General features: G+C 40.7%; 1 protein-coding gene across 1 annotated transcript; it reads right to left on the bottom strand.

The window, feature by feature from the left end:
* Positions 1-996: 996 nt before the first annotated feature.
* On the bottom strand, positions 997-16,336 carry CD2 (CD2 molecule). Its single transcript, XM_060770575.2, has 5 exons — positions 16,058-16,336; positions 13,836-14,150; positions 10,024-10,284; positions 4,798-4,923; positions 997-2,651 (listed from the first exon to the last, which is right to left on the bottom strand). Exons 1-5 carry the CDS (start codon positions 16,116-16,118, stop codon positions 2,428-2,430), a joined length of 987 nt encoding a protein of 328 aa, XP_060626558.2. The 5' UTR covers positions 16,119-16,336; the 3' UTR covers positions 997-2,427.
* Between the last annotated feature and the right edge of the window lie 1,485 nt (positions 16,337-17,821).

Raw genomic sequence — 17,821 nt, 5'->3', positions numbered from 1 at the left:
GATTTCTTATATCTGCACAGCGAAACCACTTTCATTTATACTGGTTTGAAACTGCATTAAATGGTCAGTGTAGATGGTCATAAGATTAAAAAAATGAATTGGTACTTTTAAGACATCTTTGGATTATCATTATTTTAGCTACTTTATGATCTTTAAATAAGAAATAAATACCATTATTTTATACCCCAGCTAGAGAAATTTCATTGGTATGTATCTTCTAAATCACGTGGTTGTATCCCCCACCCCCCTCTCTCTCTAGAGAGAGAGAGAGAGAGAGATACTATTGGGTATTCTGGGGTACCTAGCAACTTTCAGTATTAATCTAAATATGGTCAAATTACGCACAGATAATCCTTTGGATCAGACCTTGCTGGGTGTTGGTAGTACAAAAGTTCAATTTGGGAAATTATGGAATTCCTTTCTTGTCATCTCTTAACATTTAAAATACTCTATAAAAACTCATATAGTGTTAAATAGTGTTAAAGGGGCCGTGGTAGCACGGCGGGTCAAACTGCTAGCTGCAGAAAATCTGCTGACCGGAGAGTTAGCAGTTTGAAGCTGCGAGTCGGGGTGTATTCCTGGCTGTCAATCCTAGCTTCTGCCTACCTAGCAGTTCAAAAGCATGTAATGTGAGTAGACCAGTAGGTACCGCTTCAGCGGGGAGGTAAATGGGTGCCCCATGCAGACATGCCAGCAACGATCTGAGAAGTCTATGGACAACAGGCTCCTTGGCATGGAAAAAATGGAACAAGAGCACCTCCCCATGGCTGGAGGTGAGCATCACCTCTAGACGCCGGAGATGGAAAGGAGAAGACCTTTACCTCTGTTTGTGTATTGTATGTCATTGTTCACTGTGTAAAAAGGTATTTAATGTTTGCCTTATATATGTAAAACTGTAATCCACTTTGAGTCCCTCCAGAGAGATAAAGCAAAATATAAAGGAAGTGTATTATTATGATTACGATAATTATTAAATTCAATATGTTTTATCCCAAGCCATCTTTTTATTTCTTCACATATAATATAATGTACACACACGGTTCAAATACATCATAACACTTTAGGATTATACAAAAATAATTATGAATATAACATTTTTAAAAGGCACAACGTAAATGTTTTATCTTTCTTGAAAAAGATGACGATGTTGCTGAGGCAGGAAAAGTTCTTGCTCAGGATACGTCTGGCATGTTCTGCATGTGGGAGTAACATATATGATACCAATCAAAGCTATATGCATATACTGTCTCTCTGTATCATATATGTTCATCTTTATGTACCGGGTGCACTCCTGTTGCCTCTTACCTAAGATTTCTCTCAACATCATCAAACATGTAAATATATATTATGATTCATATTCATTCTTACAAACTGGAATGTATAGACCTGAAATCAGGAATCCGCACCTCAATTGATTCTGTTGCAACAAGAAAAAAGAAGATTAATATGGATCTTCAAAGATTAATAACCATATTATATATTGTGAGATAAACCTTCATGATTTGAACCTAAACTGTTGCATTCTGATAAAGGGGACTCTGGAACAGCCCATGGCACAATAAATGAATTACAATGGTAAATGTTTCATTATTAAGATCTCTTAAATCAGTGTTTCTCAACCTGGGGGTCAGGACCCCTGGGGGGGTCGTGAGGGGATGTCAGAAGGGTCGCGAAAGACCATCAGAAAACACTGTATTTTCTGTTGGTCATGGGGGTTTTGTGTGGAAAGTTTGGCCCAATTTTATTGTTAGTTGAGTTCAGAATGCTCTTTGATTGTAGGTGAACTATAAATCCCAGCAACTACAACTCCCAAATGTCAAGGTCTATTTTCCCCAAACTCCACCAGTGTTCACATTTGGGCATATTGAGTATTCATGCCAAGTTTGGTCCAGATCCATCATTCTTTGAGTCCACAGTCCTCTCTGGATGTAGGTGAACTACAACTCCAAAACTCAAGATCAATGCCCACCAAACACTTCCATTTTTTTCTGTTGGTCCTGGGAATTCTATGTGCCAAGTTTGGTTCAATTCCATCATTGGTGGAGTTCAGAACACTTTGATTGTAGGTTAACTATAAATCCCAGCAACTATCTCTCCTAAATGACAAAATCGGGCCTCCCCCCCAACCTCACCAGTATTCAAATTTGGGTGTATCGGGTATTTGTGCCAAATTTGGTCCAGTGAATGAAAACATGTCCTTCATATCAGATATTTACATTACAATTCATAACAGTAGCAAAATTACAGTTATGAAGTAGCAATTAAAATATTTTTATGGTTGGGGGTCACCACAACATGAGGAACTGTATTAAGGGGTCCGCGACATGAGGAAGGTTGAGAACCACTGTCTTAAATGTATTGGATGAATACGCTAAGTTGTTCATCAAGATCTACCAACATAGGCACTTGTGATGATGCATGACACTTTCAAATGTTTGGCCTTTCCATCTTGTGCCGTGGCGGCTTTCGTTGAGGTGGACGCGGACATGGCTTAGGTGGGGGCCCCTCCTGCTTTGGATCAGGACGAACCAGTGGCCCCCTTTGTTGTTGCTGGTGTGTCTGGTTAGGACCAGAAGGAACCGGAGGTTGAGGAAGCTTCCGATGTTTCAAATCCTCATCTGCCATCCGGGCCAGCAGTTCTCTCTCCTGATCTGTAACAAGGATTAAAAAGAAAAAACCTCTGAACTGCTAGTGATTGATCTGACAGGACAGGATAGTAGCAGCACAACAGCTTTGTAGATAGTGAGCTTTTTAGAAAAAGAAAACTATGTATATAAGTTTAAACATTTTGGTTAAAAATTGACCCTAAAAATCTGGGTTAAAATTCTGTTCAAATACCTGTTTAAAAAAAGTCAGCTGTGGCAATGGTGGAAGCTGTATTGGAACTATGTATTGTTGAAGGCTTTCATGGCCGGAATCACTGGGTTGTTGTAGGTTTTTTGGGCTGTATCTCCATGTTCTAGAAGCATTCTCTCCTGACGTTTTGCCTTCATCTGCAGCAGGCATCCTCAGAGGTTGTGAGAATGCCTGCCACAGAAAAACCTGTGGCAGGCAGAAAAACCTACAATAACCTACTGTATTGGAACTTCTCCGCTAGGCAGAGAAATCCAAGAAGAAACAACTCTATTGCCTCCCTACCCCAACAACCTGCCTTTGCTTTCTCCTATCTCCCGAGAAACAACCTGTCTTCTCTCTCTTTCCTCCTCTTCCCCAGGCCCTGTTAGGGTTAGTGGGGAGGGAAGCAGGGGTCATAGCTGCTGTTGCTTCTAGGCTTACTTAACCTGGAACTCAGTTTCTGGTGAGAGATCCTAGAAGACACACACCTACCTCTACATTTAGCAAAGGACAAGAGGGATCGTCTCACCTCTGTAGGAGTCTACTGTATACCATGCAGCTGTAGACAAGTCTCCCAAACACCGCACCCAAACACGGATCAAGGAACTTGAAAGACTCTGCAGACTAATTCAACCAGGGAAGTCAGCCATAGCAGAGCATTTGATGAACCAACCTGGACACAGCATATTATTTGAGAACACAGAAATGCTGGGCCAATCTAATAACTACTATGTCAGGCTACACAGAGAAGCCACTGAAATCCACAAGTATGTGGGCAATTTCAACAGAAAGGAGAACACCATGAAAATGAACAAAATCTGGCTACCAATATTAAAAAAAACTCTAAAATCAGGACACTCAGAAGACAGGGAAACTCCAGAAAAGAAACAACCAGGGCCAGTTGGCATGTTCTGGTGTGCTTTTGATTAAGCAGGCCACCAGTAATTTTCCTGTCCCTATTTTAAGTTCAGCACTTTACATCGGCCCTCTTATTGTCTATCTCAACACTTTTGATGACAATATTTCCAGCCCTGCCTACTTGATTGTTCACTTCTCTTGCGCTCCTTTAGAATGTATTGTATTCAGTGAGCCTGTACCTCAGCTATGTTCTTTATTTCAGCCATATTGTTTTGTTGTTGTTTACAATTGTGATTGTTATTATAGCTTTATATCTGATGTTTTTATCTGTTGTGTTTGATTTGTAATTTTTGGGATTCTCCCTTGTAAGCCGCCCTGAGTCCCCTTGGGGAGATGGTTGGTGGGGTATAAAAATAAATTGTTGTTGCTATTATCTCCCAACAAAGGATTCCCTCGGACAGAAAGAAGCCAGACTTTGAAACTGCAAAGCCATTCAGTGCTAAACAAGCTGGCCAATTACAACATTCACACTTGCCTCAGGTAGACAAGAGTTCTTTCTCCACCCTGAACATTCCAGATATATAAACCCCACTTGCCTAGTTTCCAACAGACCTCACAACCTCTGAGGATGCCTGACATAGATGTGGGTGAAACATCAGGAGAGAATGGAACATGGCCATACAGCTCAGAAAACTCACAGCAACCCATCCCTACCTCTACTCTCTATTTCTCTCTCCCTCTTCTCCGGTGTCTGCACACCTGCAATAAGTGCCCTTATGTCTTAAATGTTTTCCAAATCACACATTTCTTTCCCTTTATTCTTTACTTTTCTCTTGCTAATCTGAACACCTTCCCTTAAATTCCTCTGAAACTCCCTGTTGCTCTTTGCACTGAAATGTTCTACTAAAACCTGTCAGTACAATCTCTCACCCAAATCTCTTGTCTCTTTATTCCCTTTGCAATATGCATCACACATAAATTCACATTAACTCTATGAAAGCCAATAAGCACCATTTAATCAACTTATGATAACTCTAAGACCCCTGGTCCATAAAAAAAGAATAACTGTTTACATGCTCATATATCAAAGCAAGTTGGAATTACCTTCAGCTTCACGTCTTTCTCTTCTCTTCTTTCTGACACAATAAACTATCAGAGCTATAGAGATGATAAAGACGACAACACCGCCTGCAATCATCATTAGAAGATTCAAATCCAATGGCAGAGAAGCTAAAACACAAAAATGGCAGGCAGATAAATGATAGAAGGATACAATATGGATGGCCTTAATATGTAGTAGCTAATATGAATATAGTGAGGGTGCCCTGGAAAAGTCATAGTTTCTGATCCATGTAAGGGCTAATTTACACATAGATGTACATCTCAATATAATATGCCAATCTTTTGATGACATATCACTTGGTTGAAATTTTATTTTTGGTTTATTATTATGTTTATGTACAACTCTAAACCAAAAATGGGTAACTTGCAACACATCACATGCAGGCTCATTCCCTGACTTTCTCAATAAACTAAAACAAGGATAATCACATGTATTGTTGAAGGCTTTCATGGCTGGAATCACTGGGATGTTGTAGATTTTTTTCAGGCTATATGGCCATGTTCTAGAGGCATTCTCTCCGCACGTTTTGCCTGCTCTATGCAAAAGAGACCTCACTACCTCAGAGGTAGTGAGGTCTGTTGGAACTAGGAAAATGGGTTTATATATCTGTGGAATGACCAGGGTGGGACAAAGGACTTTTATCTGTTGAAGTTAGGTGTGAATGTTTCAACTGACCATTTGATGGCCTGGCAGTTGTTTGGTGTGGCTTGTTAGTGCCTGGGGCAATCTTTTATTGAGAGGTGATTAGATGTCCCTGATTATTTCCTCTCTGTTGTTTTGCTGTTGTAATTTTTGAGTTTTTTTAATACTGGTAGCCAGATTTTGTTCATTTTCATGGTTTCCTCCTTTCTGTTGAAATTGTCCACATGCTTGTGAATTTCAATGGCTTCTCTGTGTAGTCTGACATGGTGGTTGTTGGAGTGATCCAGCATTTCTGTGTTTTCAAATAATATGCTGTGTCCAGGTTGGTTCATCAGGTGCTCTGCTATGGCTGACTTCTATGGTTGAAGTAGTCAGCAGTGCCTTTCATGTTCCTTGATTCGTGTGTGGGCGCTGCGTTTGGTGGTCCCTATGTAGACTTGTCCACAGCTGCATGGTATATGGTAGACTCCTGCAGAAGTGAGAGGATCCCTCTTGTCCTTTGCTGAATGTAGCATTTGTTGGATTTTCTTGGTGGGTCTGTAGCTAGTTTGTATGTTGTGCTTCCTCATCAGCTTCCCTATGCGGTCAGTGGTTCCCTTGATGTATGGCAAGAACACTTTTCCTCTGGGTGGATTTTTGTCTTTACTCTCTTGGCTTGTTCTCAGTCTTGCAGCCTGTAAAGCCCATGCAGATTAATGTATTGGAACTGGTGTTCGATCTCTTTCTCTTAAAGCCAAAACATAACATGAATATGGCAGATTTGCTGCCTTCCCTCTGTTGAATATCTAGGTCACTTCTTTTTAACTTATATTGTGCATTTCCTAGATGAAACAGCTGAGACCCATCCTTTGCCATGGAGAAAAACAAAATTAAACTTTGCAAAAGATAAACCAAACCACAACTTTCTCAAGAATGCATATCTTTCATCTGCTCATCTATGTTTTCCAGCAGGTGCAACTCTACTTCAAAACACAAAACCTATTTTTAAAGCTAAAAGCATGGTCATATTAAGCATTTGAGTAGAATGAATGTATTAAAGAGATAAGGAGAATGAATGAAACTAGTAAAATAACTTGCATTGTTTATACTGTTGTGATGGATGGCTGGCTACATGCATGTTAGACAGAACATAAAACGTCCATGGATATTGACAGCATTAAGTAAGCTTGTTGACACTGTCATTATTGCAGAGGCTTAAATGCTTCATAATTCAATTCTGTACATAATCTTTGGAACATATTTTTTTAAATCTAGGACCATTATGGAGTAATGATTTGAGTACTGGACTGCAACTCTGGAGACCAGGATTTGAAGCCCTGCTTTATGGAAACCCACTGGGTGGTATTGGACAAGTCACATTCTCTTAGCTTCAGAGGAAGACAAAGGTAATCCCCTCTGAACACATTTTGCTAGGAAAACTCTATGATAAACATTGTAAAATCTTGTAAAATTGCATTTCTCATGAATTGTTCGGCCTTCTCTGCCACAGAGCTGGTGCCTCACCAAGCTACACCATCCAGGATACTATAGCATTGGCAATTTAAGCTTTGTGAAACTGCAATAATGAAGTATAGATTTACCTATGATTGTGAATTCTGAACAAAGTTGGCAATGTGGAATATCAGCAGTATTCTTCCATTTTCAATTCAATTCTACTGCTAAGAATGCAATGGGAGTCACTGAGAAAAAAGCAATGCTGCCCCACCTGCCTCAATCCCACCTGCATCCAGTGCTCTACAGAACACAAGCAAATATTACCATAATTAAAACACACAGGCACATTGCACTAGCATTGTAGGGCTGTCCCATGAAGGCTGCTAGGGTAATGAAAGGATATGACAATGATTGCCATAGTGGGAAATGTCTCTTTTTTAGGATAAGAGGATAAACCAGGTAGCCAGACAGGAGCTTTGCCCTTCCCTATCTACCTGGATGCCCTACATGGCAAGAAATCAGCATCTGCCCAGAATCTTGAACTACCTGATGGGGTGCTTGATGCTTATAGCCAAGCCATCATTTTAAAAATGAAGGAGGAGAAGGAATGCAAAATCAGGGCCTATTTCCAGTTCCATTTGCAGAGAGCAGATTTTCCTTTATGAACTCAGGCAGAGCAAATGCTTCACTGATATGGAATTACTCTCTACATCTTCCCTCTTTGCAAATTAATGTAAACTTTAATGGAATATGATGGGGAATGTGGGTGAACGTATATGGAAACAACATTTGGAGTGCAGCTACTAGTTTTCCTACTTGACCCACTTCCTAGTGCTATGGGCAACTAGTAGTGTTGTAGTTCAGCCAGAGGCTGAAGATGAGGGGATGGTTAAATCAGAGGTTGTGAGGAGTGATGGGCTTTCCAGTGTGGGAATTGAGGGGACTTTAGATCATGATTCTGTTTGGGAGAATGAGTCTGTGTCTGATCAGAAAAAATGGCTTCAGAGCAAGGAGGAGATGGAGATGCTTTAGCATAAGACAAGGAAGACCTTTCTCCTCGTCATTTCTTGGCAATGGAAGATAAGGAGCTGGAAGGGAAAGATCTTTCCCCTGAGATCAGTAGCAGCATAAGACTCGATCTATGGGAGGAGGGAGTCAGATTATGGAGGTCACAGAGACTTTGTGAGAAATCTTGGAACAGACCAGATGTTAAAGGTCTGACTTCATGGCTTGTGGACCTTAAATTGCAGGATTGTTTACTGAAGGGTTAGAGCAGGCAGCGCTGCGTTACCGTGTACACCTTGGGTCTTTTTCCTGTTCCGTGTTCAAGTTTATGTCTAAGATCTTCGGGAAAGTCTTGTGCTCATGTTCATGGATTCATGTTTTGGAAGAAGTTCCTGTGTTCCTGGTTATGGCTTCATGCCTATGTTTTGATTCCTAGTTTTTGCATGTACCTTGTCACTTTTGAACAGAACTTTGATGTTTTGGACTATTGCCTTTTGAAAGCCTTTTCTTATTGCTTTTTGGACATTGCTTTTTTACATTGCCTTTTGCCTTTTTATATTTGCTTTCTTCAATAAACTGTTTGGTTAGTACTACTGGACTCTAGTGTCAGGCCAGAATGCAACAAGTAGAAACAACCAAGCTCAGGCCCTCCAGAGCATTTCCCCATATCTTCAGTCTATCAATAATTTTTACATATAAAAGGTCATTATATCCCTTTCTGAGTGAAATCCCTTCCAATTTTAAAATAATATTTAATGCCTTTCCTTCTGGGGCAGAACAGCTGTTTTAAAAAAATCATTCATAATGGGTCAATGTTAACAATTGAATTTGTAGTAATTCTTTAAAAAAAATTTAAATAATGGGGTTGTTCAGGATTGTTCTTAAATGTGTTTGTGGGTGCTAGGACGATTTCAAAACAATTTCAGGGTTAGGCATCGACTACTGTTATTCCGTTTAAACAAAAACTGACAGATTCTGCTAGTGACATTTATAGGCATAAGTCCAGCTTCTTTCTGTACAGTTCTCACTTGGTATTAGCACATCCCTAAGTATTCCAATAAATTATTCTGCATAGAAAGAAATGCCAGTTTGTTGTACAAAATCACAAAGGTGGCGACTTTTCTTAAAAGAAAAAAAACAGTTGTGGGGAGGAGATTGTGCAAAATGTATTACTTTGTGAAAGTGTCTTCTCTGTGAAAACATGAATTTTGTACCAAAATAAGGCCAATGTGGCTTTCTAGAAAGCAAAACACATTTTCATTCAAATGTTCCAAACCCACATTTTTCTTTTGCAAAACTAACATTGTACCCAAAGAAATCCCCCAGAGATACCTGGAAGCAGTTATTTTTTCACAAAAAAAAAATTTGTAGAAAGAAACCACAATTTTAAATACAAACACACATTTCTCCCTGACGTTTCTGAACTTTTGAGCTGTTAAATGAATTACAGTGGATATTTTTTTCATTTCTAATTGTGAATTTGTCTTCTGTATGTGATTCAAAATATTTATTCTCTCACCACTACGTACATACACATATTCAGCCATGTTAGCTTTTCAAAGTTATCTTTCTTTGGTTTCCTTTATGGTTCTCAAACTAGACAAATGTGAGTTCAAAGCCTTCTCTTACGTTGCAATAATACCTGCATTCTCTCTTGATTTGACATTGTGGTTCAGCATGTTTCTCCCTTTCTGCTCTGTTAAATCTTGAAGAAGTGGGTCCTTTATCATAACAATATGTTGACTTGTTTGTCGCTTCACTTCTGTGCCTCAATGAACCTGGATGCCCTTTTCTACAAGAACATATTTGGGTAGCAAACTAAAATAGCTGGCTCCACCTTCCTGCTCTGCTCTTTGTTGCACTAACTTGGATGGACACCACTTGGAGAACATATAGACTGGAGTTGTCTGAGAACAAAAAAGATGATATATGGAATTTAAGAATTATAGGAGTACTTTGCCTATTTCTCTATGGTAAGGGATTTGGTTAAATGGCCATTGTGGTCTCTTCCAACAACCTTTTTTTTTGAGAAAACACATTTTCTTCTCTATTTAACAGTTTTGGTTTGGGTGGGGGGTTTTTTTGGGGGGGGGGGTTGTTTGTTTTTTAGCAATATGAACTTATACCTGTTCCCAGGCAGTTGATATCCTTCTCAATCTGATTCTTCAAAGGATTGCTGGTAATCTCACACTTGAATTTCCCTGAAAGATTTCTTTGTCGAAATGTCCACTGCCATGTCCCATTGGCATATATTGGTTCTTTAATATTTTCCACTTTATCATTTTGAAACAGCTTTACTGTAATGGCGCAATTTTTACTGGTTTCAACCTGACAGATCAGTTCCTTCTTGGAGCAATTCTCAATGATCTGTGGTTGAGGCAAGGGTTCTGGAAAATAGGAAAGAAGAAAAGTCACAGAAAATGTGAGGAACCAACTCTGGTTTAAAACACATTGGCTTAGTTTCCACGTTAAGGAATTTAATATAAAGTTCTGCCGTAACAGAACTACAATGCACCTCAACTAAATAATAAAAATAAAATAATATTATAAAACTTTATTTATACCCCGCTACCATCTCCCCAAGGGACTCGGTGCAGCTTACATGAGGCTGAGCCCATAGAACAACAATAATAAAAGCCATAACAAAACATCAATACAAAACAATCAAAATAAATCTCATAAACAAAAAATAAACAATAAACAGTAATAGTAACAACAAGCATTTAAAAACCTATGGTTGGGCCAAATGTGATAATTAAAAATTAAAAAATAATGCTGGGCATGAACAAGGTAATATACTGGGATAGAATTTTTGGCAAGAGATGGGGCGAACAAACAACCTAAATCAATGATAAAGTGCATTTAGAGGACCTATTGCTGAGAGTATTTCCTTATTCTGGGAAGGCACACTGGAACAACCATGTTTTCAGGCTCCTCCTAAAGACTGCCAAAGTTGGGGCATGTCTGATGTCCTTAGGCAGTGAGTTCCAGAGTCGAGGGGCCACTACCGAGAAGGCCCTCTCCTTCGTCCCCACCAATCACGCCTGCGATGGAGGTGGGAGCGCGAGCAGGGCCTCTCCAGATGATCGAAGGGATCGTGTGAGTTCGTACACAGAAATGCGGTCACACAGGTAGGTGGGTCCCAAACCATTCAGGGCTTTGTAGGTAAGAACCTGCACCTTGAATTGGGACCAGAAAATGAATGGCAGCCAGTGGAGCTCCTTAAACAGGAGGGTTGACTGCTCCCTGTAAGGAGCACCAGTTAACAACCTGGCCACCACCCGTTGTACCAATTGAAATTTCTGGGTCGTTTTCAAGGGCAGCCCCACGTAGAGTGCATTAGAGTAATCCAATCTAAAATGCTGACAATAAAAATTAAAAGACAACTTGAAAATATATTTCATTAAAACTTTAAAAACCTTCATGTTAATGCATCTGTAAATACCCGGATGCTTCTTAGTCATCCCATGCTCTCCAATGACCACTCAAATGGCTAAGACTGGGAGTAGGAGAGGCAGCATGAAAAACGTAGGTCAAGAGGGTTGACACTGTGATAGGCTAGTAAAGAATCCTTATGTCAAGAACAACAACAATAACATATGCAGGTATAAGTTGGACATGCATCTACTTGGTACTTGGAGGCTCCTTCTTTGGAGGCTTATAAACAGAGGCTGGATGGCCATCTGTCGGGGATGCTTTGAATGTGATTTTCCTGCTACTTGGCAGGGGGTTGGCCCACGAGGTCTCTTCCAACTCTATGATTATATGATTCTACTTTGCAGATAAAATAATTCAGATTCATTCTAACTTAGATGCTGTCATTGATAAAGATCCCGTGGGTCCAACTCTACTCCATTTGTCCAGTGACAATGGATACGTTTCAATTTGTGCTACTGGAGGATGTGGATGTAACCCCTAGAGATATGAGAGCTGCCACATGTATTTTAAACCCTTGCTCTTCCTGGCTTATTAAAAGAGCTAGAGAAGGACTAGCTGAGCAGGTAGAGAGAGTGGTTAATGCCTCACTAAAATAAGACAGAGGTCCAGCTTGCCAGAAGAAGGCTGTTGCAAAACCACTGCCAAAAAGCCACTTAAACTTGGCATCACTTAAGCCTTTAAGGGGATACCTTGATGCAACAACTTATTTGCCCACTTCAAAAGGCTAGTTATGACTTTCAAAGGCCCTTTACAACTCAGGATTAGCTATCTGAAGAGTCACCTTCAGTTGTATGAGTCTACTTTGGTTTTATGATTTCCAGAACAAGCCGCTTTTCTTGATGTCAACAGCATCTAAGTCTGACCTTTTGCAGCCTCCAACATATCCCTTATGAAACTAGTACCCATGTAACCAAGCAACGCTGATGTGTGGTCAAGATGGCAAGGATTATTAATAAAAGTCAAAGTATGAAGAGCCCCTGGTGGTGTGGCAGGTTAAACCACTGAGCTGCTAAACTTGCTGACTGAAAGGTCAGAGGTTCAAATCCTGGGAGTGGGGTGAGCTCCCATAGTTAGCCCCAGCTTCTGCCAATCTACCAATTAGAAAACATGCAAATATGAGTAGATCAATGGGTACCACTTCAGCAGGAAGGTAAGAGCACTCCATGCAGTCATGCCACCCATATGACCATGGAGGCGTCTACAGACAATGCCAGCTCTTCAGCTTAGAAATGGAGATGAGCACCACCCCTCAAGGGAAATCTTTACCTTTACCTCATGATACTGCAGCAGTTTCTTTTTTATAGAATCATAGAGTTGGAAGAGACCTCGTGGGCCATCCAGTCCAACCCCCTGCAAGAAGCAGGAAAATCGTATTCAAAGCACCCCCGACAGATGGCCATCCAGCCTCTGAGTACAAGCCTCCAAAGAAGGAGCCTCCACCTACAGGGAGGGCAAGGTTCTCCCTGTAGGTTCTCCCTGTAGGGAGGAGGGAAATGAGACATTTGAAAAGCGCTTGGAAAAGTGGGACAATGATAGATTAATCTGGACTGTCCCTGGCAAGTGGGAAGAACTGGAGTATATGGAATAGTTTTGATGGGTTACACTAAGCCATCATCTAGTCCTGTATGCTTCCCTCTGCAATAGCTAACATATGCTTCCAGGAAATCAAAAGCATGGTAGTCATAGCCCAGAAAGGAACATAGAAAAGCAATGCATATCATTGGCTTCAAACTACAAGAAAGGAGATTCCATCTGAACATTAGGAAGAACTTCCTGACTGTGAAAGCTATTCAGCAGTGGACCTCTGTGCCCCAGAGCGTGGTGGAGGCTCCTTCTTTGGAGGCTTTTAAACAGAGGCTAGGTGGCCATCTGTCGGGGGGGGGGGAGGGAGGGAGGGAGGTGTGCTTTGAATGCAATTTTCCTGCTTCTTGGCAGGGGGTTGGACTGGATGGCCCATGAGGTCCCTTCCAACTCTATGATTCTATGATTCCATGAATGAAGAGAAACTAACAGTGCATCTACATTGGTGGTGCAATGGGTTAAATCTTTGTGCCAGCAAGACTGCTGATCGAAAGTGGTTCGAATCCAGGGAGTCAGTGGTTCAAATCCAGGGAGCTGGGTAAGCTCCCGTCTGTCAGCTCCAGCTCCTCATGTGGGGATATGAGAGTAGCCTCCCACAGGATGGTAAAACATCTGGGCATCCCCTGAGCAACGTCCTTGCAGACGGCCAATTCTTTTACTCCAGAAGCGACTTGCAATTTCTCAAGTTGCTCCTGACATGATAAAAAAAACTAAATTGTAGAAATAATGCAGTTTGACACCACTTTAACTACCATGGCTTAATGCTATGAAATCATGGGAACTGTAGTTTTACAAGGTCTTCAGACTTTTGTGCTGAAGAGTGCTGGTGCTTCACCAACCCTAGACACAGATGGAGAAAGGAAGAGAAACAGAAAAGCTTATCCCACAGTACAGAGTGATTTGGAGTTTAGAGACTCACCATGAACTTCCAAAGTAACTGTGGTTGGCTTAAATAATGGAGCATTATTTGCATCATGCCCCTTTACTATGTATTTTCGAGCATCTCCCTTTACCAATTTATCTATTCTCAGGTTTCCATCATTTAAAATATTGTGCTTCTTCATTTTTTCACTTGCATTGTCCCATATTGTTTTGCGTTCAATAAGGTTTTCAGTATTGTTAGCAAGTAACAAATTCCATTGTAGTCGGCTTAATTTCCCTGTGAATTTGGGAACAGGCAGAAGAACTGAATCACCCAAAAAGCCACAAACCACCTCATTCCTGGGTTCAGCACCTACGGAGAGGGGATAAACAGATTGACTCAGATGTTACTCCTTAGGAATTATTATTGCTATGATCATGTATTTATATAGCACAAATAAATATAGATGATATTTTATAATGAAACAAGCAAAAATAATGGATCCTGTCAAAGTAGCCTGAAGCAAGAATGTTCATGAACAATGTTTCATCCATTAGAGCAATGGTTCTCAACCTTTTAATGCCACGACCCTTTAATACCGTTCCTTACGTTGTGGTGACCATAAAATTATTTTCGTTGATACTTCATAACTGTAATTTTGCTCCTGTTATGAATCGTAGTGTAAATGTCTGATATGCAGGATGTATTTTCATTGTTACAAATGGAACATAATTAAAGCATAGTGATTAATCACAAAACAATACATTTGGAGGAATATAGACAGTGGATGATGGAATTTGCAGTACCTTCAAGCATTTGCAGTACCTTCAAGCAACTCAGCTCTGACTTCCACAGACCACTGAGACCCCCATAAATGACCTGGAGATATGTAGTTCACCTACATCTGGAGAACTACATATCTCCTAAATCATTGTCAATTCCTCCCAAACTCCCCAAAATTGAATACTGGTGGCATTGGGGAGGATTGACCTACATATCTCCTAAATCACTGTCAATTCCCCCAAAACTCCTCCAGTAGTTTCTGTTGGTCATGGGAGGTCTGTGTGCCAAGTTTGGTCCAGGTCATTTATGGGGGTCTCAGTGGTCTGTGGAAGTCAGAGCTGAGTTGCTTGAAGGTACTGCAAATTCCATCATCCACTGTCTATATTCCTCCAAACGTATTGTTTTTGTGATTAATCACTATGCTTTAATTATGTTCCATTTGTAACAATTAAAATACATCCTGCATATCTGTGGATCTGATGGCTCTGGTATTTGGCACAAATACCCCCAAAATTGAATACTGGTGGCATTGGGGGGGGGGGGTTGATTTTGTCATTTGGGAGTTGTCGTTGTTGAGATTTATAATTCACCTACAGTCAAAGAGCATTTTGAACTCCACCAATGATAGAATTGAGCCAAACTTCCCACACTGAACTCCCACAATCAGCAGAAAATACTGAAAGGGTTTGGTGGGCATTGACCTTGAGTTTGGACATTGTAGTTCACCTGCATCCAGAGAGCACTGTGGACTCAAACAATGATGGATCTGGACCAAACTTGGCATGAATACTCAAATACTCAATATGCCCAAATTTGATCACAGTGGAGGAGGGCCTTTGGTGGGAGTATTTGCCGTCTGTTTCCGAAAAGGAAGACAAGGACAGGCGGAGAGAACTTCAGCCTTCTCTGCCAAATGGGGTTCCTAAAACCATCAGAAATATGTGTTTTCTTATGGTCTTTGGCAACCCTTCTGAAACCCCCTTGTGAATCCCCCCCAGGGGTCCCAACCCCCAAGTTGAGAAACACTGCATTAAAGTTTACATCATCTTCCTTTAATCGTCTTTTAACATCTGCTTCAAAATTATCCAAACCATGCTGAAATTAATGGGTTGCTCAATACTATTTACCAAGTGAACTGTGCTCAGTATCTGCAGCATGGGGAAACTAATCAATATTCAAGTTACTCGCCATGCCCCAAATAAAGCTGTAATATTTGTGATAGAAGTCATCATGTACTTGCCAAACCACAGTGTCTGAATTAATACCCAGAATTTCCAAAGCTCAATTGCAGTTACAGCATTGCAGGTCCATTGAACTCATGCTGGAAAACTTTAATTTTAGTCCTAAATTCAAAAACTGCACATCCTGGTTGGAGTAAACACAGTCCCATTTAAATATTTTGGAATAAAATATATATCTGTATTGTAAAAATTTATAATGCGGTAGTATTCTGCCACACCCAGGAATGAAAAGGAAGGAATTGGATTCGAACTCACCTTTCAGGCTGAAGGGGAAAGCCATCAGGAATATAACCAGGAAAACAGGGCCCAAGTTCATTTTCAAGAAAAGTGTGTTGCAGGCAATAATGAGGTGTGTACTTCTAACTAAGCTTGCTGATCTAGTTGGGTGCTGTCACCAGCAGACCGCTTTCACACCTCCTCCCAAACCTGGTAAACCTTTCTTTCCTGTCTTTCATGTGCAAAAGGGTAAGGTAGAGCTTATGATTGTTGCTCTCTTCTCTATGCAAGGTTTATAGAAGTATCTAGCTGACTTGGCATCCCTTTTTTAATTGGTCAGATTTGCAGGCTTGGGAGCTTAATATTGTGAAAAACAAAACTGAAAGTTAGGCATATCATTTGATGCCTTGGAGAGCCCTTCAACTTCTCAAATTTGGATAGAGTGTGCCTCATTTGTTTCTTTTTATTATTATTATTTAATGCCTACCCCAGTCTTTAGTCAAAGGGAAACAGACAGAAAACAGTCTAAACTGACACAGCTGTTTGGACTGGCCAATGAGGTGTAAGAACATTAAGGAAAGGAGTGTTTTTCATCCCTGTACATGGACCCCCAACAACGACAACACACACAGACCCCTATATACTCCAAGGCCCCCTAAGGTGTCAGAGAGGGAGCACTAGGCATTATGATCAAGGATCTGGAGAACAAGCCCAATGAGGAGTAGCTTAAAAAGCTGGGCATGTTTAGCCTAAAGAAGAGAAGGGTGAGAGGAGATATGATAGCCATGTATAAATATGTGAGAGGAAGTCACAGGGAGGAGGGAGCAAGCTTGTTTTCTGCTGCCCTGGAGACTAGGACGTGGAACAATGGCTTCAAACTACAAGAAAGGAGATTCCACTGAACATTAGGAAGAACTTCCTGACTGTGAGAGCCATTCAGCAGTGGAACTCTCTGCCCCGGAGTGTGGTGAAGGCTCCTTCTTTGGAGGCTTTTAAACAAAAGCTGGATGGTCATCTGTCGGGAGTGATTTGCGATTTTCTTGCTTCTTGGCAGGGAGTTGAACTGGATGGCCCATGAGGTCTCTTTCAACTCAATGATTCTGTGATTCTATATTAGCTGGAAGAGAGAGTGAAAAAAAATTGCCTCTGTAGATTTTCTTAAAACTAATTTGTTTCACAATCCATGTGTATAAAATAAGTTCATGCTGAGAAGGTGGATTAGCACTGGGAATTGCATCCTTAAACAACCAGACATCCTGTACTTGTGACAGTGAAAGGAGGAGTGAGGGAGAGGGCAGGGGAGTGGGTACCTTCAAGTCATTTGTTATGGCACCCCTAGCCAGTTTTGTTTAGAGAGAGTTTGCAATTACCTTCCTCTGAGGCTTAAAACCAGGGGATAACAATCCTTTCCCCTATTTTAGGTTTATCTCCTGTCTGTGACTTGCCAAAAGCATGGCACCATGCCAACTCTGTATAATATGCTCAGTTAGAAGCTAACAGTTGTTTTGTGCTAACTGTTGCTTTCATTAAATCTTTAGAGGCAGCTGCACATACCATCAGTTAAAATATTTTCGAAGAGAGAGATTATATCAGAAATTTACAGATAACAGTGAGTCTATATGGTATAGTGGTTTGAGTATTCGACTACAATTCTGGACCAGGTTTCAAATCCTCGCTTGGCCATGGAAACCCACTGGATGAGCCTGCATAAGTCACATTTTGTTATCCTCAAAAGAAGGCAAAGACTAGACATCCTATCTGAACAAATTTTGCCAAGAAAACTCAATTCAGTTATCTGAAGAG

The sequence above is a fragment of the Anolis sagrei genome, chromosome 3 (genome assembly GCF_037176765.1).
Source record: "Anolis sagrei isolate rAnoSag1 chromosome 3, rAnoSag1.mat, whole genome shotgun sequence".
Classification (NCBI taxonomy): Eukaryota; Metazoa; Chordata; class Lepidosauria; order Squamata; family Dactyloidae; genus Anolis; species Anolis sagrei.
This window is presented reverse-complemented; position numbering and strand designations above follow the sequence as displayed.

Excerpts from the sequence above, each read along its gene's own strand:
- CD2 (XM_060770575.2), bottom strand. The coding sequence starts at position 16,118 with ATGAACTTGGGCCCTGTTTTCCTGGTTATATTCCTGATGGCTTTCCCC. Across the intron at positions 10,285-13,835 it reads AGTTACTTTGGAAGTTCATG|AACCCTTGCCTCAACCACAG; the intron begins GTGAGTCTCTAA and ends CCTATTTTCCAG. Across the intron at positions 4,924-10,023 it reads TATCAACTGCCTGGGAACAG|CTTCTCTGCCATTGGATTTG; the intron begins GTATAAGTTCAT and ends TTTGTGTTTTAG.